This window comes from Cricetulus griseus (assembly GCF_003668045.3).
Source record: "Cricetulus griseus strain 17A/GY chromosome 1 unlocalized genomic scaffold, alternate assembly CriGri-PICRH-1.0 chr1_0, whole genome shotgun sequence".
In the NCBI taxonomy this organism is placed as follows: Eukaryota; Metazoa; Chordata; class Mammalia; order Rodentia; family Cricetidae; genus Cricetulus; species Cricetulus griseus.
Genome location: NW_023276806.1, coordinates 217,138,177 through 217,161,375, shown reverse-complemented (window position 1 = coordinate 217,161,375; position 23,199 = coordinate 217,138,177). Strand labels below are relative to the sequence as shown.

The 23,199-nt window shown below is 41.9% G+C and overlaps 1 protein-coding gene across 1 annotated transcript in view; it reads right to left on the bottom strand.

Annotated features, from left to right (window-relative positions):
* Col28a1 (collagen type XXVIII alpha 1 chain) overlaps positions 1 to 23,199 on the bottom strand; it is a 155,909-nt gene that overhangs the window by 13,296 nt on the left and 119,414 nt on the right. Inside the window, exons 27-32 of the mRNA XM_035450390.1 lie at positions 10,774 to 10,842; positions 10,245 to 10,325; positions 10,117 to 10,152; positions 5,304 to 5,340; positions 2,795 to 3,343; positions 1,173 to 1,330 (exon numbers count right to left, since the gene is read on the bottom strand). Coding sequence (XP_035306281.1) covers positions 1,173 to 1,330; positions 2,795 to 3,343; positions 5,304 to 5,340; positions 10,117 to 10,152; positions 10,245 to 10,325; positions 10,774 to 10,842 — 930 coding nt within the window. The remainder of the gene's footprint in view (positions 1 to 1,172; positions 1,331 to 2,794; positions 3,344 to 5,303; positions 5,341 to 10,116; positions 10,153 to 10,244; positions 10,326 to 10,773; positions 10,843 to 23,199) is intronic.

Here is a 23,199-nt window from a genome sequence, read left to right as displayed (position 1 = left end):
AAACACTCTTTTGGAGTCAGTATTCCAACAGATGGAAGCATGCCAGGGAACTTTCTGACCTTTCTGAATAAGGAATAGAAATCTAGTGAGTTCTGCAATCTGTGCCTGTAGGGGTGAATAGTATCCTGGGCCTGACTCCACCACAGGCCTGCCTCTGTCTCCCGATCCTAATGTCTCCTGGGGTCTTCATCTAGTCAGCCAAATCTTGGTGCTAGAATACTGTTGCACTTGCTTGTGATGACTGGCATTAATAAAACTTTCAGAAGAGAACAGCACAGAGGCTTCGTTGAACTGAAAGAATAATCACACAAGCCCCTCCACACTTCCTAAACAAGGTCCATAGTGTAGCAGACGTCAGTCAGTCTAGACTGGCTTTCATTGGCACACAGTGAGGAAGAGATAGAATTAAGCATTTACAAGTCACAATGGGAGGCTCTCCAGTTTTCTCTGGATCTTACTGGTTTAAGCCAGTTCCCGGAAGCCTGCTGAGAAGGCAGTCATGTTTGCCTCTACCTCCAGAAGGCAGCTATCCTCACCGGGAAATTCCAACCATGAGACCACCTTGTCGCATGATCATGTGCGGCCACACCCCTCCCATTCCATAAACAGAAGCAGAAATCCTGAAGGACAGAGTGTGGTTTGAAGTTGGGAGGTTGACACTTGGACAGGTGTAAACACTGGGAAAATTTGAGAGGGTACAAGGTGAATGCACATTAATGAATGAGGGAGAACTGTAGCCTGGTATTAGGGAATCTGCAAAGCACAACAAGAGTGTAAATTTAAATAACATGGCATTAATCTGTTCCAGGGCACATGTTTCCAATGATGGTAACAGTTTAAAAATATATATTATTTGCGATACTCATTAAATTATTATCAAATATGGAAAAAACTAATCCCATCTTCATGCTGTAAGTTCCAGGGCTATTTCAGAACCAGGAAATCAAGATGGTAATACTTGGATCCAAGGACCTAAAATTTTACATACTTCAGCAAGCACAATGTCCTCAATATCAAATAGACTACACCATTTAAGTTCAAGGAGCAAGTCAACAGCTACTCACTGTCCTACAGATGCTTATCAACTCATAGCTACTTACTAACTCACAGCTACTTCTTGACGTACAGTTACTTACCAACTCACACATACCCACCAACCCACGTTTACTTACCAACTCAGACATTTCTCTTGAGGGCTTTGGAGCGGATGTGCCAAGCTTTTCACCTGACATTCCAAATCCAGGTGGAAGGGATGATGATCCAAAAACTTGAATGAGATAGGAATCAAAATCCTCACAAATTTTTTTAGACAATTTTTGCTTCAAAGTATCTTTTTAAACAGAAGCAGAAAAGGGAGATTAGTGGAACTTTACTCAATCCTACTTAAAGATATCAGCAATGTCCTTAAATAAGATACTTCCCATCATGTGACATCAACTGCTACGTTAACTACAGTAAGAAACATTTTTATATTATCTGTAAAACACTATGTCAAATCTCTGTATTTAGTAAAACACAATAACACAGAAGGCATAAGTATCAGCAATGCCCATTTATCCAAAATGCCAGTTCACTGAGTTATTCTGTGGATAGGACTAGCCTCCTAACATTATGTAAAATGGGCAGTTGCATCTGGTTCTAGGGCTAACAAAAGGCCAATCAGTCCAAATATGTTCTTTATTACTGTAACAAGTTAAAAAAACGCTCTCAGATAAGATGATAAAGCCTTAATTCAATTGGTAAAATGTAATCATTTTCTCAAATGTGTGATACTTCTGGTCTTATAACATATGAACAGCCCAGTGAAAATGAATACATCAGATAAACCTACCAGATAGCCAGCAGAACGCTGAGGAAATGGAACTCCTGCTCATCAACCCTGAGCATAAGTTACCCCTATGGATGTCAGTTTTGATACTCAGTGTAGGAAGGGCCTGACGTAGTGTGGTAGTGCTCAGTTACACACTAGTAGTTCCATTAGTAAGTAACAGCAAATATGAACAAATATTTAGTATAAGAATGCCCATCAGGTTAGCATAGTGACATATTTCCAAAGGTTATTCTTTAAGATACACTGTAGCATAAAGGGAGCAACTAGAACATGACCTCTAATCCCTGTTGCTTGCATTTCTTATCTCTTTAGACTTCCATAACTTTGTCATCAAGTTTTTAAAATTTCTTTTCAATTCCAGTTTTGTTTGATTTTGGCTTGCTACATTCCTTATTCTAGTTAGGAAACTTTTGAACAGTAACCAATAGGCGCAATTTCAAAGGTCCCATTCTTTCCCTTCATCCTTATCTATTGCCATGGAAACTCCAGTTGAACTCCACAGGCAATTGAGCACTCACGGCACATGAATATCTGCCCTCTGTAGGGGAAGCTGTAGCCACGCCTGCTTAGGGGCTGGCTACAGGTGTGCCTGACCACGCCTGTGCGGGCGTGTAGGGAAGGGTTAAGAGTGAGGGATGCTCATATGGTGGCCCCTTCTTTTGCTTTCATCTTCAGCTTGCTGTACTTACTGCTGCCACGCTGGCTGGCTAGGTCGCTCTGTAAGTAAGGCTTTTTTCCCTTGTACTTTTACCTGGCTTCATATTGGTAATTTCCCACGTTAGCCCTCTGCTCTCAATGTCACAACACTGAGTCTTTAATGTTCTGCAGTTCATATAGGTTACGACATAATGTTGACATAATCCTCTTTAACCTCCTGATTTCTGGATTTTGTCGGGATAACTTAGCGGTGTGACACTGTAAAGAACAACATAAATTCCTTTCCACTGGGGCAGACATCCTTACCTTGCAGAGTAAAGAAGTCATCAAACTGATAAACATGTTCTGGGTCAGTAGCAATGAGATTCATTTCTTGGTGAAAAATTTCAAAGTTGGGGTCACCTTTCTTCACCACCCCGATCACAAATATTTCCACATTGGAGTCTTTGGCATCCTTCACCACATCTGCCAGCTTCTTTTTATCTCTGGAATCTGTCTGTCCATCAGTGATCACCAAGGCCACCTTCTTTATGCCTGGCCTTGCCTCCTTGAACATGTCATTGGCTGCTTGAAGAGCGGTGGCTGTATAGGTGCCTTCCCCCAGATACTGCATGTTGTCCACGGCCAGCTTGAGGTCATCCTTGCTGGAGAACTGCTTCAGGCTAGCCACCTTCTCCACCTTATGGCTATAGTTGATGATGCCTATCCGGGCTGTGGCAAGGTCCAGGGCTACCCTGTCAGCCAGAGTCTTCACAAAATTTTGGATGATCTGAAAGTTCTCTGGGCCCACACTTTCTGAACTGTCAATCACAAACACCAACTCCAGCGGAGTCTCTTTGCATTTGGGCCCACAACCTAAAAGATGAATATAGAAATAGGAATGTTTCAGAAATGAAAAACAAACTACCACAGATTAATAGCATTATAGGAGAGTGGCAAGCTGGGTGGGAATGAGCCAAAGACCTCAGCTGTGGTCTTCCTTTCCTGCTACAGTGGGAACAGCTTATAACTCACTCCTCTTTGGACTCCATGCTTAGTTCTTTAAAAAAAAAATATGCATGGGAGGCTGTCTGTAGAAATTTCCTCCAAATTGAAATATTCTAACCTGGATGGAAGTTCCTTAAGATGAAGTTCTAAAAGGAGGAAATCAACAACTCACAAGTCTTAGAAAGTCTCTGAAACTTACCAGATTCATACAGAAAGATAAGGGCCTATTGAAGAAAAGCAACTCTCTAGTCTTTTAAGTTGCCTACCAATCACGCAGAGAGTTCTAGAATTGAGATTCTAATTTTTTTTTTCAAGCAGGCACTCATGCTAGGGTTGTCTTCTGGTAATACTGGTATCTTTGAGTCATTTATATTCTTGTAAATAACCCCTCCAGTGTACTCCTGTGAGTTGCCCAATAAACTCATTGGCTCACCAAGTTGGACTTTGGTAACATTATTACCTTGATCTGTCATCGGTTCCCTATCTGGGGTGAACAAACATTTGTTTATATATCCCCACTAATGGTGCCACACAACAAAAAAGTAGAACTACAGTGCAGCAGACAATAAACACCTATATGTCTATTTCTTATATAAAATGTAAAAACCTTTTAAAATTTGGCATGTTCTGTGTAAGCCTCCTTGGTTCCATTCTTCCCCCAGTGGTGACAGCTGACCTGAATTTGCTTTCCTCATTCTATAGTTTGTATTTAAGCTACAGCCCAAAGCTGTTATTTTAACCTTCAACCATATCTTTAAGTGATGAAACTGGAGATGCCGGATGGATAAAGTGACAGGATGAAAATGTTTAATTAGGGGGTAAATTAGGGCCCTGGAGTCTAGACAAGAGCATCTGCTCTAGGCAGTGACTCATCCTCCCGCTGTGAGGATTATTATGGCTCCCATGCTATCAAGGAGGCCAGTAGTCCATCTGTACCATGAACTCTTTGACAAGAGGGATTCCAGAAAATACTTGTCAATAAGCAACCATTCAGAGCCAGGGGCCCCAAAAATCTAATGCAGAAGCTTTGTCTTTAACTGTCCTATTACCAGTGTTCTCAGGCTAGTTCTCCAGAGAAAAAGACATGCTGGGATTTAGTGGTCTTCTTGCCTCTGTCTGCTTCAAACACGGGAGTCATCATTATCCCATTCATCTTCTCCTTTAGCTAAACTTTTTAATTATTCCCTCTTTCTGGTAACCCTGAGTCTAAAGTGTTCAGCCATGGAGGAATTTAGATTTCCTTGTGAAACAAGGTGAGCCCTTGAATGTCTTCCAGCCTGTGAGATACAACACAGTTGCAGAAATCACATTGAAACTCACTTCGGAAAGACATCCCAGCTGAGGGAAAAGCATGTGCTAGTCATTAGCTAGTCTCCAGGTGCCCATTGGGCTTTTGCAACCAATTTTTCATTATGTCAGTTTTCTTCCTGGGCTCAGGTATGTCATTGACTATGGATGAGCACAGTACTTCTTCTTCTTCTTTTTTTTTTTTCTTTTTTAAAACAACCTTTTTTTACTTTTTTTTTTTTTACCAATCCCATTTCTCTCTCCCTCCCCTTCTCCCTCTGCCCCCACCCCACCCTACTATGCATACCCTGGAGCCTCCTCCTCTCCAGATAGCCTTGAGGAAACAAGACAACAATTGCCTCCAGGGTTCCTACAGCCTCCCCCAATGTCACCTCTCCATTTTCCACTGACTTTTCAGAGGAGTCTCCCATTGCCCCACCAGCCATGCACATGTATATCCTGAACATTAGCTCTGCAATGCAGCACACAGCAGGGCTGATACTGTACAGGAGGTTTCCCTTTCACGGTAATTAAATCTTACCACATATTTCAATGATAAGTTTGATAATTTCTTCTTTCTGGGGGAAAAGGAAAATGCATTAAGATGATGACTACAGTATGTTTCCTATGATTCCTGAGAGATTTGTTCTAGCATTGTCATTGGACCGTTTGATTCACCCCTTCATTGGAGAAAATGAAACAAAAAGCACAAAAGTTGGAAGTTGGATATAATCAGGCTGAATAGTGAGACTTAATAGTTCAGAACTTGAGATCTTAAATCGCAACTCCAGTGCATGTCAGCTGTGGGGCCCAGGTTGTCAGATGACGTGAGAGTGGTACCCGGGCTATCAGATGACGTGAGAGTGGGACCCGGGCTATCAGATGACGTGAGAGTGGGACCCGGGCTATCGGATGACGTGAGAGTGGGACCCGGGCTATCGGATGACGTGAGAGTGGGACCCGGGCTATCGGATGACGTGAGAGTGGGACCCGGGCTATCGGATGACGTGAGAGTGGGACCCGGGCTATCGGATGACGTGAGAGTGGGACCCGGGCTATCGGATGACGTGAGAGTGGGACCCGGGCTATCGGATGACGTGAGAGTGGGACCCGGGCTATCGGATGACGTGAGAGTGGGACCCGGGCTATCGGATGACGTGAGAGTGGGACCCGGGCTATCGGATGACGTGAGAGTGGGACCCGGGCTATCGGATGACGTGAGAGTGGGACCCGGGCTATCAGATGACGTGAGAGTGGGACCCGGGATGTCTGTCAGATGATCTAAGAGTGGGACCCAGGGTGTCAGACGACATAAAAGTTTCTGGGTCTTGGGCTGCTGCTGCAGATTACATGAAGAGAATGTTCCAGGGCTGAGTCCCGCCGCCACTGGCATGGTGCCAACGGCAAATGATTTAGACCGTGTGCCGAGGCCTAGAGGTGCCCAGTCTTGATCCTTTTTCTCTTTGAATACTCATTTCTTAAAGTCCCCTCCTCCATTTCCTGCTATTCTTCTCGATTCCTTATGAAATGACCTCATATTTCTAAATAGTCCCTTCCTGTCCTGTTGCCTGTCTGCTCCTTTGACAGGCATAGACGTTGTCTGTCTGCTCTAACAACAGGTTCTCGAAGTCAGTCTACCAACACTGTGTGTTGCTGGCTGCTTGTTTACAAGGACTGGGTGGGGTAACAGGGGCCAGAGTCTGTGTTTGCTAGACACATGGAGTTGAAAGTCATGGTTAACAGGACCCTAGATCTCAGCAGGAAAGAACAGCAGAGTCAATGTAAGAAGATAAAACTAACAGACACACAAAGTGAAACTTTAAAGAACAAATCCATAATGACAGAATTGGGATAAACACAATATATGTAACCAGTGACACAGCTTACTTAAATTAGCAGCATCATGGAGACTATTGAGGTTATTTTCATCTAACAATAGTTTTATGTCAAACAGAAAAAAAAATGCTTCCTCTCAATATGATGCTGGGTTTCACTAATCAAATTATCTAAGAGAAAATCGTCAACAGTGCTCTCTGTTGTGAGGTATTTGTACATAGCTTGAAGGTATATTGCTGTGACTGGTGTAATAAAAAACTGCATGGCCAATAGCCAGAAAGAGGTTAGGTGGGACTTCTGCAGACAGAGAGGACTCTGGGAAGAAGAGTAGAATCTCTAGCCACACAGAGAAGAAACAGGAGGTGCAAGATGGAAGAGAAGTAATGCCCTGTAGTAGGATGTAGATTAATGCAAACGGGTTAACTAAGAAGAGCTAGTTGGGAAGAAGCTTAAGCCATAGGCCAAGCTCTCGTAATTAATAACAAGTCTCTGTGTCATTATTGGAGAGCTATCGGCCCAAAGAGAAATCTGCTACAAGTCTCTCCTCTTCAGACATTGCCATACTCTTCCACATTCAGAGAGACATTTGATAAATCTGAAACTAGAGTGCATGCTGAAATGGAAAGTATATTTATTTATGTAAAATATATCTAGAATGGAAAAAATGTAAGTATTGAGATTTTCAGCATATACCACCACATAAAACTTTCTATTTAACTTTTCACATGTGGGAAAAGTATCTACACCAAGCTTTACGACTATATATTTTCACTTAACATTCTATCATAATTTGTTTTTCATATTATTACTTATCCAGAAAAGCTTGATCAAAGGCATGGTCATCTTTAAGTTTCTTTGATGAGCAGAAAAATGCTCAAAGCTATGTTTTAGAGAAGTGAGAATTGATGCCTCCAACAGTAGTACAGAAGGAAATCCATTTGATTTCAGACACAACACTAGCTATTATTATTACATAGTCATACTCTAGATGGTGAAAAATGGGGTTGCCGAGTAACTAAAAAAGAGGATGGGAAAGAGAGAGTTTAAGCAGGAGCAGATGACTGTGGGCTTGCTCTGAGCTATGGAGGCGTGAAGAGAGGTAGGTAGGATGTGGGTGACTAAACCCAGTGAGTTTGGTGCATCTCTGAGACATCCACATGAAGATGCTCAGATAGCTGTAGGATGTAAGCTCTGATGCTCCAAGGAGAGGTCCAAGCTGTAGGCAGACTCAAGAAATGCTATGGCACTTGTCACTATTTAAACAGGGACCACAAGTCAGTTTGCCCAAAGCAAGGATGCTCAGCCTTTTTGATTTTTCTAAATTTCTTTATTATCATTACTACCCTTTTGTTTATGTGTATATGAAAGAGAGACAGAGAGACAGGGTGACAGTGGATGGGGAAAGGAAGTGAATAGCCCCTGCTACAGTGTATGTGTGAAGTCTTGTGTGGGTTGCAGGAGTCAAACTGGGGTCATCAGGCTTACACTCATTGTGTGGGAACAAACATCATTATCCACTGAGCCATCTCACTAGCAATTTGTTAGCCTTTTTAGAAGACAGTGTAGCAACCACAATCTGAAAGACTTTTTTTTTTTCTATATTCATAGCAAAAATCAGGTATTTTCATTTACCCTATGATTTTACTTTGGTATTCAATTGGTCTTCCAAACTATAAACCCTCGGGTGCTTAACAGCTGACCTTCCCTGTTGAGTCTGAAGACAGGAAACTGAAGCCTGAGATCAGATACTGGGAAATACCAACACTGAAGGGGGCGGGGAAAGAGAGAGCTGACGGAAATGAGTCTTTAAAAAAATCATTTGTTGTTAATGCAGCGGCCCATAACTGGTTGAGATGCTAACAGGAAGTAACGGAGGAGAGAGTGCCTAGGCCTGAATGGGACCTTCATTCATTTCACTCAAGGCTCAGGCAACATAGCAAGAAAAAAGGTGCCGAAACTATAACAGCCGAAGGATAAGGTGATGTGCCGTGGGAAGGGGTCTTCTGGGAATGGTGCGGCCATTCCATTCATGAACTCATTGCAGCTGTGGCTGTCTCCTCAAGACCTGCCCATGTTTTATAGGGGGAGGGGGGCACATGGGACCTCACTCCTTCCCGGGGGCACTGTCATCAACGGTTGGAGAGTTATTTTCATCAGAAATAACTGAAAAGCAGCCACGCTCATTAAATAACCTCCCACCCATGTTCATTTAAACAGCCCTAATTAAATTCACACACACACACACACACACACACACACACACACACACACACACACACACACACGCATACAACATGACAGTTTCAGGGGGAACTTCTTGGGAAAAGAGGGTTCAGCTGAACAAGGAAGGGATAAGAGAGGGTAAAGGGAGGAGATTGCTAAAGCCCTCGTACAAAGCCATCAGGTTGAATACATTTCCAAAAAAAAAGGTAACAAAAAACAAAACAATAATTGCTCAAGAGATAGTCTCTCTTGTCTCAAATATTACCACACATCATTTTGTCTTCTCTGGGCTGCTACACCCGCCTCAGTCTTCTTTTAGACAAATATTCATCACATGGCAGATGAACTCTTTTTTGGGAATGTTGGTGACATGGATATGCAAATGTCTGGATGCAGAAAGCCAGTTCTGCACCAGCCCCACGTTAGCACAACAAGGTACAGGTCAAGCTATGGGGAGCGTCCCTATCACTTATGCATAATCTCTCGTCTTTGCTACTGTCCGCAGGTAACTGCTGCACACGTGGCTCTTCTCCCACGGTAGACATCTTTGGGGATCTGATGGATGGTAGAGGAACAACAGAAGGATGCTGTTGTCATGACCAGACAGACTCCCTTCCCTTCCAGATTTTCCTGCCACTGCACGTGGGATCCGCATCCCCAGCTGATAGATAATCAGAGGAAAAAGAAGGAAGAACCAAAGGTCCCCTCTTGTAATCTCCAAGAGATGAAGTGCTCTCTAACCAGAGAGAGGAAGAGTTTGAATTTGCTAAGGCAATGCTGTAACCTTCTAGCCCATTAGAATGGAAAGAATCATCTTTTTGTTGTTTTAAATAGTGAGAGAAAAAGAGTAGAAAAGGTTTGTAGACATTTAACAAATCTGTAAACATGGCCATACGTATAATCCCAGCTTTGAGATGACTAGCCTCACAGCACTTCCTTGAGGAACTAGCTCAAGAGAAAAAGAGACCCTGGCCTGAAGTGAGAAAAGCCCCATGAAATAAAAGCTCATTTGGCCTCTGGACTTCTGAGCAGATCACTCCCATATTGCCAATAATAGCAACCTGATCATTTCTACCAGAGGCCAGAGAGAGCATCCCTATTTGTTCACACGCAGCTGAACATGGCTTCCTAGTGTGATTTCTCCTTTCATCCAGATGAAATCACCTCCTGCACCCACATCAACACTGACCATCATTTAAACAGAACAAACCATCATTGAAAACATTCATAATCTAGGGTTACAACATGAATAATTCTGCAAACATGTACCCTTGCCCTCTAGGATAGATACTCACCGTAAGTCCCAGGTCTCCTTTTGGCCCTTGTAAACCCTACTTGGTAGACAAAAAGGAGTAACATTCAGGATAGACTAGACTCAGTTGAGTTATAAAGCCATAATGGGGCTTGGAAAACTCCATCTTGCCTGTTTTCCTGGAGATCCAGGCTCTCCAATTTCTCCTTTTTCACCTTTCTTTCCTATATCACCCCGTTCTCCATGGTCTCCCTGTATAATATGGTTAGAGGAAAAACTTTAAATCATGAACATTAAAGCCAAATAAGAAAAAAAAATCCTACCATTTTGTTTGTGGCCACTAAAATCTCCTTAAAAACTTGGCGTTCTTATTGACATAAATACACATAGGGAAAGAAGTCATTTACACTTGCGAGATATTGAGACACCTTCTGATCAGCTCGTTGCCTTCAGGAAACCCAACTGTTGTATAATTTACCAGGTTCCTGAGGTTTCAGTGTCTCTGACATATGTCTCAAAAGGATGTATTCTTTTATTGGCTGCCTTTGAAGAATGAGGGAAAATACACTGCATTTGGTTCTATTGCAGACAGCTCTTTTAGTATGTAAAGACAGGAAGGAAACATGAGATCTCTCAAAATCAAGGCTAAGCAGTTGAGACCGTGTGCCTAAGAATTTCCATAAGATTCTAATTCACTTACCTTCTGGCCAGGGAGGCCATGGCCCACTGTGCCCTTTGACCCAGGAAATCCTTGAGGACCTTGCTCCCCCTATGTGAGATATAAGAAAGTGGTGTTCTTATTAATTCCCCAGAACAACTTGGAATATTTAGGGAGAAACTCACTTGCAGCTTTCAAACTGCACTACAGCCTTACCTAATTTTGAGGGATGTTATGAAAATACAAATGTAGACATGAATATGTATAGAGAGATAGGCTTCTTGATTTGCTAGCATCCATGTGGTGTAGACACCTCTGTCTTGACCTAAAGCTTTGAGCACACATACTTGCTCACAAACAGCTAACGTCTCTGTTTATCTTTGTATTTTCCTTTATTTATTAATATATGCGAAAAGCACATATTAATAATGGGGAGAAAAAAATAAAACATTTCCTACAATCAAGGATAAGGAGCTTTTTATATAATTGGCCATAACCTGTTAGTTGCATCTTTAATTATTTATAGCAACAGGCAGTACTTGATTTTGGTTCTCCTCCACACACTTCTTAATTCCCTCTCTTGCCCCAATCACACAAGGGCAAAAATGACATCATGATATAGAATAGGAAATAGAAATAATCACTAATAAATCACAAAGCCACAGTAACGATGATCCTAGGAAATCTACCCCAAAGCCTTACGTAAGTGTGCATCAGTTGGTGATTTGTCTGTGGCAAAGTACCAAAGACCCTGGACTAGCAGGGCCATCTTAATTTCCTTCCATCATGCTCTCAGGAGTACCCGAATCAACCCCAGAAGAATCTCAGTGCCTACAATGAAAATTCTAACCCTAGTCCCCACCTCACACTAGCGTAAAGAGACTCATGGGTGAAGACAGAGACAGATGCTTTGCATGAGTCAATCTGTCACAGCATAGTATGACTGGGTTCTAGGTGTTACTGTGCATCTGAGTAGATTGCAAGTGTAGAATTCTACTCTTGACTCCTAAATTCAAGATACAAAGCAAGCTCCTACAAAGCAAGTGGCCAAATTTGAGGACTTGTTCCCTGAATGTCTTTTCACCTTGGTGTCCTCGAGCCAAACATAATGCTGTGTGTGAAACAGTGAGGCCAGCAGGAAGGAATGGCTGTGTAGCTCTGCAAACTCTGAACACACCCAAGATGATTCACCCTTGAGAAACTGTCATCCTATTTCAGCTTAGTAGAAGTTATTGACATGGTTTGTTTAGTTCATAATCAAGAGTGATTCTCTTTTCCCACTAGGAAATCTGGAAATACTGAGAGGCCCAGAACTGTACATGGAAACTGGTGCCAGCTAAATAACTTATGTGTCTTTAAAGAGTAAGCAGGAATGTAAAGACAATAGACCAGCTTCACACTTAGCAGACAATAAGCCGAAGTGGGCATGGATCCCTGTCTCATCTGGAGTTTATAAGTGTGTGCCTAGCTGTGGACCAGGTGGCCAGCCCACAGAGAGGTATGAAGGACGCTGAGGAGACAACTGCCTGCAATTCTACTATCCTTTGTTTTAATTGAAAAGAAAACATTCCACATATTACATATATAGTCTTAAGACTCAGGGATGGGCACGGTGTAAGTCTGCTTCCTCTGATGTTTTCAGGAGTGAATGAGGGCATCTTCACCCAATGAGATACTTGCTAAAAAGGAAGCTTTGGATTGAGGCAATGTCTCAGACGGATCGCTGGTATCTGTGCTGAGGGGTCCAGAAGGACTCCTGATCAGGTACAATGGGGACAAAAAAATTCACAGAAGAGCATTCAAAGGAATCCAGTGGTTGGCTTTATCGGTATCCCAAAGGAGGACAGATGGTAAAAAGCAATGTTATACTATGCTGTAGTGGGGAATCATCACTGGGAGGTCTCCACTTAGACAGAGGGTCTTGGAGGAGTCCCACACCTAACAGTTACGGAGAATGATTGTCTCTTAGGCAGTATTTCAGATCTCTACAGCAGATATTACAAAGGATGTCCAATAAAGGTTTATTACTAACTGCCTTTAAGAAGTGAGGCAATTTCCCAACAAAGTGAGAAGCTATATCTTGAGGGGAAATGGCTGAGATGGCAACTATCACAGGGGTAACTAGATGTCCAGGAGCCTACCCTAAAATGCTTTCTAATGTCTAGGTGTATAATGTATAATTCTATGTATAGGTGTTAGTGAAGGAGGCTGGGAGTCTGTGTCATAGAGGACTTTCTTCCTTTGTAACCATTAGTTTTCCTTTAAAACACCTAAAGGTTTCCCACAATTTACAGAGTAGGTACCCAGCTAAAAGCCTCTTTAAGCAAGGCCATGCTTGTTTAGCAGAGGCGAATGGGCCCTCATCAGATTTCCTTCTATGACTCTTTCAGGAAAGTGATGAAGAATGATTTGACTGTAGTTCAGAAAGAATGCAGGAGAGGCTGTACCTACTGGAAAACACAATGAAACACACCTTTCAAGCGTAACTTCCCAACCACAGTTTCACTATACTCCACTTCTAAGCGTGACCTGCTGAAAGTAGGATAGCTTTGAAATTTTAAATAATTGACTATTTTATATAAAAGAAATTTACAAAAGTAATAGGTAAGTTTCTGTGAATCTTTAAATCTTTTTCCATAACTAGTAAGTAAAAAAAAAAAAATAATTGCTATTCTTTCTCAATGTTTTCTTGGGCATAGGAAGAACAAATCAAATTCATAGATGCTCAAAAAATGTGTAAAATAGACTTCTGGCTTCTACTCAGAGTATAGAAACATGAAAACTAAATTATACTTAAAACAACTATATATAAAATATTTACATTAGGAAGTATTTTAGGACATCTGGTTACCTCTGTGATAGTTGCCATCTCAGCAATTTCCCTTCAGGATATGGCTTCTCACTTTGTTAGGAAATTGCCTGACTTTTTAAAGGTGGTTAGTAATAAACCTTTATTGGACATCCTTTGTAATATCTGCTGTAGATATCTGAAAGACTGCCTAAGAGACAATCATTCTCCATAACTGTTAGGAAGGTGTGGAACTCCTCTTAGACCCTCTAAGTAAAGTCACAACTCTTTTGTAGTCTGTCATGGGGCTGTAGTTGTGAGACAACCAGTCTGCTCAATGTCTCAGGAAACACTGGATCCCTCAGAAGAGCCAGGACCTCAGCTACCCTTCCTGGATGGAAATACCAGATGTTATGTCTAATCTGGCAAGAAGGACTCAGATAAAATTCCAGACCTATTCCTAACAGTCAATGTGGCTGTGTGAGATGATGGGACGCTGGGTCTATAGGCAGATGGGGAGATCACACCTATCCCCAGGCTGTTCTTCCGGTACTCACTAGAGCTCAAAAGAACATGCAAGCAGGAAGGCTGGATAGGAGTGATCAGTGGGAGGCTGGAGAAAGTTCCCTGTGGTACGGGCCTGGGAGTGAAGCCACAGCCTTACTGCCTCATTCTAAGACACTATAACACAACACTGTGGGCTCCAACACATGGAGCGATCTATTTCTTACTGTTCTGGAAGCTGAGAAGAACAAGATCCAGACAGGAGGGGAGGCATTGTCTGGTGAGGCCGTTTTCTGGTTCACAGATAGTGTCTTCTTGCTGCGTTTTCACATGGATGGCGAAAGGGGCAAAGCAGCTCACTGGACCTATTCTGAGGACACTAGTTCATTTATGAGACCCCTGCCCTCTTGATTTGATCACATCCCCAAGGTTGTACCTCCTAATAACATCACCTTGAGAGTGAGGCTTGCAGCATAGAAATCGGGATGGAACAGAAATGTGCAAACCCTATCACCCAGGGAAAGGCATGGCACTCCCTATGGGGAAAGGTGGTCTAAGGAAAGCAAAACCAGCATCCTTAACTTTTAGGCATAGGTGATGGCTCATGGCAGTTGGGGAAAGGAAATAGACTGAAACCCACATCAAGGAATATGAGGAGCCAGCATTTAAGTTGCATTATTGCTTGGGGCCAGGAATGCATACTCAGCCCAGGCCAGCAGGAGCCTCTTGGGTATAGAACTGCTATGAGTCTTACTGCATATAAATAATTTTCCACAAAATAATGAAAATAGAAGTCCTTTAAAAATGGAAATAAGTGGAGCCAGAAAGCTGATTCAGTGGTTAAGAGCACCTACGGCTCTTGCAGAGGACCTGGGTTTGTTTCCCAGCACCTACACGCTGGCTCAAAACTATCTGTGACTCCCATTCCAAGGATCCATTGCCCTCTTGTCTGCAGGTAGCAGGCACACACATGGTATGCATGCAGCAAAACACCCATAAACTTAATTCTGTAATTAAGAAAAACGGAGCCCTTGACAAAAAATTTAATTATGTATGCAGGTATGGTATCAATGATAATTTTGAGATACCTTTCCAAGGTGCTATAGTGTATAAGAGTATGTGCTTGTTTGTAACAAAAAAAATACTGAAGTAGTTAAGAGAAAAAGTAAAAATACCATATCTTCAATATACTATCAAATGCTTCATAAAAAAATAGCATGACTATGTATACACACATGTACACATACTTTGGTTTTTCAATTTGGTGATATTAGCATTTAGCAATTCTAAGCAAAGGGCCTATAGGAATTCTTTATGCTACAATTGCAACTTGCTTAAATGTGAAATTACTTCAAAATAAGGATTAGAGATCAATGTATGAAACGGATGAATGAGATAATTAACCAACGCATGAAGATGTCATCAGTCATTAGAGCAGCCGAGCACATGGGCTACCCTGAGTCTGAGGACTCACATGTTAAATAAGCCCCAGAAGACTACAACAGAGTCCAACATATGCGCTTCATGTGTGACATGTATGGTGTGTGTGACATGTATGGTGTGTGTGTGGGGGTGTGTGTGTGCATGTGTACGTGTGGTGTGTGTGTGTGTGTGTGTGTGTGTGTGTGTGTGTGTGTATGTGAGTGCATGCGTGTGTGTGTGTGTGTGTGTGTGTGTGTGCGTGCGTGCGTGCGTGCGCATGCGCACGCGCACAGATAAATGTACACGTGAGCGCATGTGCTCTGGAAGTCAGGGTACCATTCCTCAGGTGTGCTATGCATTTTTTTTTTTTTGACCAAGTCTCTCTTTGGCCTAGTGCTAGACAATTAGACAAGGCCAGTTGGCCAGAGATCACAAGGAGCCTCCTGTCCCTGCCTCTCAGCACTGGGAATCAAAGCCAGGACATCATGCTCACAGGCAAGCACTTTGTCCACTGCCCATCTCCCCGGCCTGCGGTATTAACTTCTTAGGGCATTTCTGCTGTTTGAACTCGGGAGGCTTTGACCACCACTGACAGCCTTTACAGTTCCTGGGATTTACATTCACGTAGGCTCCAGTTCAACACTAGAAACAAGTAAAACACTGTCCCAGGTGAACATAATCGGCTTCTCCTCCCAGTGTGGTTACATACCACCAGATAGGACTTCCACTTCAGCAAAATGTAAATGTTGACAGAAATCACACACCAGGCTAACTTTCAATATAGGGACCCTCTGGCTACCACTGCCCCTTCATGTGGGAGTTCATGCCACCCAAGTTTTCTCCATTACCTCATAAGTAACAGCAATGTTAATCATTTATAGAACAGAGATTTTTATTTCTAAGAAGAGATACACGTTTCATATTTAGAATTGGCTTCTTCATAACTAAGAAGTCCATGATTGAAGGGAAAATGTATCAAGATGCTCTGAAATTTTGGCTCAGGCCTGCTGCCTCACTGAAGATCGAAAGGTAAGAGCAAAAACAACCTGAACACAGGCTCCATCCAGTGAAAACATGAAGCATCTTGGTTTTATTTTTATCTTTGTACTCTTGTCATTTTCCTGTTGAGCTGTTCTCCTCCTGGGCATTTTCTATCACTTACTAAAAGAGAAAGGGCTAAAATCAATAAGGCAAGACAGAGCTAGAGATTCCAGTTCAAACAAAATCTTCTCCTCTGACAAGAGGGTAGCCTTGTCTGAGAACCCCAGAGACCTGGTTACATAGTGAAAACAAACTCCTGGCTAGCTTTCAGCCATGGATCAGCAGGGACCTTCTAGGCTGAGAGCTCTGGCTGGAGAGGATTTGGGAATGGGAAGGGATTTAGCTTTGGGAGGTTTCCTGGTTTTTGTTTTTTTTAATTTCTATGCAATTGTGCAACCATATGAAAAGTCTAAATGTCAGTACTTTGTAATGGACCTACAGTATCCCAGGATTTTTTAAAAGTATCATTCTTCCCTCTGTTTCTGTTCTATGTTGCCTCTCTCCTTTCTGATCACGCTATTACTAATAAGAACTGGGGGGGGGATGCTTGTAAATTTTGAAATTGGAGAATGAAAACTTTCTGCCAACTGGAATAAAGAAGGCAGTATTGTACTAAGATGTTGACTTAGTGGGTGAATGGTACAGTTAACCAGATCAATGACCAGCCTGAATAGTCTTCCAGTGTTCTGCCTGCAAGCCAGAAACCACTTTGGACTGCTTTGTGGGCACAGCTAGTTCACATGAGAAGGACAATTTCCATTTTTATTGGCCTCTGAAGTATATTAAATTGTACATGTCAATAGAAGGTGCTTGTCTAGGGATGTCTCGAAAACCAGATTGGTCTGCTATTTGGGCATTGATTTCCTGAAAGTTCTGAACATAACACTCTGCTGCTATAAGAAGCAAGTGCCATTTATTGTTTCCCTATGAGCACGGAACAAATTTATGTTTCTGTGTAATTTCTTAATATTCCTGTGAGCAAATGCACAGGTCATAAAAGTCAGCCTTTGACGATTCTCTCAAGCTACCCTGGATTATACCTAATTTGCAATATTTTCAACAGTAATTCTGTTTCCAAAATTCAAGCTGACAGGTCCTCCAAACAAAGGCTCAACCGCTTTTTACTTGATCCTAGCTTTGCACCAAGTAGAAGCCTGGGCAGTTTTTCCCTCTCTAACCTGATAATCAACTGCTTCTAGTTCCTTAAAATCCCTTCCCCTGTGACACTGCATTTGTCTAACTGAATGTCCCATTTTGATATGTTAACACTCTTTAATGGGGACTATAAGACAGCTTAATGCTTGTTTGATAAAGTAGCCCATTTGCTTAGGAGGAGAATCAATGAGTAAGTTACATGCTATCAGGCGAACATTTGCTGGAGCAGAGCCCCAGGGCTTCTGGTACCGGGCCAGAATATAATCCCAATAGGCTGAATGGAGCAAAAACATGGCTTCATTATATTTGATTTTTATTCAAATGGTGATCTGCTTGCAATTGTGTTTTGTGAGAGACAAGGAAATCATTTACAGATTCGGTGGTTGATTTTTGAGTCTGTTCCTAAAGACAATCCAACACCTTTGCTATGCGTATTTCTTCATTCTTCATGGTCTCAGTGTAGAGCCAAGAAATGTCAGCCACATGCAGCGAGAGTTTTCAGAACAGCTCCCATGGAAACTTTCAGGAGCAGGACTACGAAGCTGCCAACATGGGTACTGATGGCTGTATTCATTTCCTACGGCTGCTATAATGAATTACCACGAATGGAGAGGTTTAAATACTGCCTGTTTTTATCTCACAGCTCCAGGAGTTAGAAATCTGAAATCGGTTTCCAAGGTATAGACAGATCAAGTTTTCTCTAGAGGTTCTGAGGATAAAATATGTTGCCTTCATTCTTTCAACTTCTAGTGGCTTCTGTCTTCCATGGGTTTTTCCTTCTTCCGCTCTACTCTGGGCCATTTCTATCAACACATCACTTCTACCACATTCTATCTCCTGCTGCCCTCCTCTTGGTTGAGATTACCTTTAGGGTCCACCCAGATAACTTGGAACAACCTCCTCCCACCCCATTTCTAGTTTCTTCTGCCATAAAGTAATAAGTCCATATTCTACAGATGAGGACATAGCCATCTGTATGATTCATAGTTCAGCCTGCCATAGGGATTTTTATCTTATTCCTATAAAAACAATGCAATAAGGTTACCATGTTATCTGTAATTAATCTTAATATATTGCCATTTAGATAATACCACTAGTATATTAATGGGCAAGTTAACTCAGTTTACACTCTAATGTGCAAAGTTAAAAATTTTATGTAACACTTAAAATCATGTGTTCTATAATGACATTTTGTTCAACAAACAACCATGTATACACAGCTACAGGTCCTATATGATTATAAGAGAGACAAAAATTCCTATCACTTACTACTATCCTGCTTACATGTTATATATAGCCTGATCACCACTCCTGTCTTTGTGGTGATGCAAATATAATGCAGCCAGTAATCTAAAAGTATAGAACATGAGGGGCGTTAGGAGACAGAGTGGGAAGTAAATTTGATAAAAACATGTAATACGCATGTATGTAATTCTAAAAAGTAAAGTTTTTAAGAATTAAAAGTAGAGTCCCCTCTGGCTGAGGAGACAGCCTAGACAGTGAGATGCCTGCTATGGCAAATAAGATCTGGGTTTGGATTCTCAGCACCCACATTTTAAAAGTCACGTGTGTCTGTAACTCTAGCAAAGAGGGTTAGAAGATACATGTGGAGATACATGGATCTTTGGAGCTCAGTGGCCAATTAATCTTGCCAAAATGATGAGCTTTGGGCTCAGTGAGAGGCCCTATCTCCTAAAGTTGGAGAACAATCAAGGAAAGATGTGTGACATCCCCCTTATGCTTACATACACACACACACACACACACACACACACACAATACCACACTATATACACACACAAACTATAGCACAGGCAGCTAGATACAATACCTAATGCTCAATGATAAACACATGTGTAGAACAAATAATAAAAACCCAGAGACTGACATTGGTGTTCAAGCTGAAGATCAGAAAAGCAAAGCGGCCAAGCACTAGCTCTTTCCTCTACCTCTATCTCAGACTGAAATGGGCAATCCTGCCTCCATGAATCCTTGAACTTTATGCATGACTTATTAAAGCTTGCCCGAGGGTTCAGAATGTAAAGCTAGTCACAAGCTATAAAGGCCAAGCAGTGGTGATACACACCTTTAGTCCTAGCAGCCATACTAGCAAGTCATAGAGCCAGGCAGAGGTGGTACACAGGTTAATCACAGGACTCAGGAGACAGACAGGTGGATCTCTCTGAGTTCAAGGCCACCCTGACCCACACAAAAGTGGAGAGTAACAGAGCTCACACCATTGGTCTCAGCATTTAGGATCACATGCCTTTAATCCCAGCACTAGGAAGGTGAAAAAGGAAGAAACAGAGAGTCTCATGTGGAGATTTAGTTTCCAGACAGGGAGACCTATTTATTGTCTCTGAGGATTAGTGGAGCTAGCCACATCATCCTTTCAGTCTGAGGTAGAGGTAGGTAGTGAAGCTTCTTTGCTTATCTGACCATCAGCTTGAACCCCAGTATCTATCTCTGGGTTTTTATTTTTCATGCTACCCAAATGCTGCTTTCTTACATACTAATGACTCTATGTGTTTTATCATTGCATTAGAGTATACCCCAACATGACTGTAACATGTATAAAATAGTACACTATACTGTTCTGGCAGGAGACTCACAGATGTCATGTTTTCTGCGCTTCTTGTTGCATCAGGCAGCCATATTAAATGATGGATGCATACCTAATCTGGATTTGTGTAAGGACACTCCATAATATACACACGATGATGAGATCACCTCATGACAACTCTTAGAACAGAGCCTCACTGTTAGGTAAAGCATGACTACATCATAGCCCGTAATCCACACTCGAAGTCATGTGCTTCAACTAGTACTCTATGTATTATTTGCACCAGAGAGATATCAAAACTACAATTTTTTGGCAGGGTTGTTTTCTTTTTTTTTTTCAAGACATGGGTTCTCTGTGTAACAGTCCTGGCTGTCCTGGAACTTGCTTTGTAGACCAACCTGGACACATCTGCCTCTGCCTGCCAAGTACTGGGATTAAATGCATGCACCACCACCATCCAGCCCCCAAATGCAATTTACCTTAAGAAGGGGCAAGGTGTTTACTGGCTAGAATGCTGTATAGGCACTTGCCTCTCACTTCAAAGAACTCAAGAGTCAGGTGATTAAGATACAAAATTGGAACTCTGACCAGTCTTTCAGTGCTTATCTTTTTGTTTTTACTTTTAAATAAAGGGCTAGACTTCCGGTAAGATTCTATCTGAAACCTGCTTTCGTTGAATCATGCCTTGAGAAAGCAGACTTAGCCAGGAAGAAGCAGGTCATGTCTATGACTTTCTAAACCAGGAACAATTGACAGTCAATCAAAAGAATAAACAATTCTAAGTGTATAGATTGGCCTCACATAGCATACAATACATATAGATAAATATTCTAACCTTGGTGGCACTGGGCTCCTCTAGTCATTTAACTCATGCTCTGGTCTTTACTTTCACTAGCAGATGAGGAAGGGGTTAAGGAAGCAGCAGCCCAGCATTTGTAAAGAATCCCAGAACAGTCAAGTCACTTAGCTTAACTGCTTGATTGCTTCCTGGCCCCATGCTCACTGTCATGAGTTCCTATTTGATTGACAGCATTTAGTCTCATCTTCTAATAATAAAGTTGCTCTCAGTTTCAATCCTAGCATTAAATATATTGGCAGGTCATAGTACAAAAAGCACCATGGCTTTGAAGGGTTTTGCCAGCTGGTCTCAGCCGCATATATCCATTTGTCTTGCCCTTCTGTCTAAATCTCTGTCTATACACCTGCCAAATTTCATGAATAGCTTAGTTAACATTCAAATATACTTGTACCACAAATGATAAACACAAAGAGACAGAGTGGGCTTAATGGCAGTTGGCTCTGCTAGGGACAAAGATATCTGCCAGACGCCCTTTGCTGGCCAGCTATAGTCTCTTGGTTCTCTGACCGGAGTCTCTAGCAGATCACATATTTTGCTGTTTGGTTCCTTTTAAAGATCTATTTTAATTGTGTGCATGCATGTGTTTGCAGGTGGATGTGGAGGCCAGAGGGACATTGGATCTCCTAGAGCTGGAGTTACCAGTGGCTATGAACCCACTGGGAGGCAAACTCAGGTCCTCTACAAGAACACTGAATACTCTTTGTTTTTAAAAAAAATAGTTCATTTTTATTTTTTATTTGCATTGGTGTTCTTTTTTTTTTTTCTGCGTGTATGTGTGTATGAGGGGTCAGATCTTGGAGTTACAGACAGTTGTGAGCTGCCATGTGGGTGCTGGGAATTGAACCTGGGTCTTCTTAAGGTGCAGTCAGTGCTCCTAACCACTGAGCCATCTCTCCAGCTCCCAACACTGAATACTCTTAACTGCTGAGCTAGCTAGCTATCTCTCCAACCCTGGCAGTTTGGTTTAAATGACTCCAGCTTTTCCTTTGGTGTCCCTTGTGGAGCTCAATTCCATCTCCAGAACCCCTCTAAGATGAAGGAGAAGCTTCCTTCTACCTCTTCTCCGTGTTTCAAATGACCCTCAGAGTCTGAGGCAGGGAAATGGCCCCACCATGCAATCTGGGAATACCTGGGCACTACCAAGAAACAAGAGGGTCTTATGCTGCTGTTGCTGTGGTAAAACACTGACCAAGAGGTTTCCTGTGGCTGCTGTAACAAATTGCCACAAATTCACTAGTTGAATAAGGCTCACAGTTGGTCTTTCATAGTTCTGGACCCCTTAAGTCTGAAATAAATCCTAATGGAGACAACACTATGATTTATTTCCTTCTATGTAGTTCATCATCCAGGGAAGTCAGGGTGGGAACTCAAAATAGGAACTTGGGGCATGAGCTGATGCAGAGGCCATGGAGGAATGCTGTTTGCTGGCTTGCCGCTCATGGCTTGCTCAGTCTGCTTTCTTATAGCATCTAGGATGACCAGCTCAGGGGTGGCACTGACCGTGGTGAATTGGGCCCTCCCACATAATCATCAATCAAGAAAAATACCTCAAAGACTTGCCCACAAGCAAATCTTATAAGCTTTCCTCCTCTAGGATGACTCTCACTTGTGTCAAGGTAACAAAAAAACTAGCTAGCGCAAAGAGAGTGACCACAAATGGTATACACTGAGGACAGGCATGGGAAACAAAAAAACAAGAAGAAAAACCTATGCTGCAAACTAAAGATATATATATATATATATATATATATATATATATATATATATATATATATCTTTCTGGACATGGTGGCACATGCCTTTAATCTCAGAACTTGGGAAGCTAGCCAGAGATACATAGACAGATCCTGTCTCAAAACACCAAATAAGTAACAAGAACAAAATTCATATACATACAAAACTAGCATATGTGTGTCCATAGCAGTACTATATGTAAAAACCTAAAGTGGAACACACGAATATGTACATCAGTGGGAAAATGGATGAACAGAAGGAATATACTCATACAATGTGATATTATTTGGTTTAAAAAGAAAGGTCTGGCACATCATGAACAATCTTTGAAAACTTTATGTTCTGGTATTAACACTGGTCACAAAAGTATACATACCATAATTCGAATTATGTAAGACATCC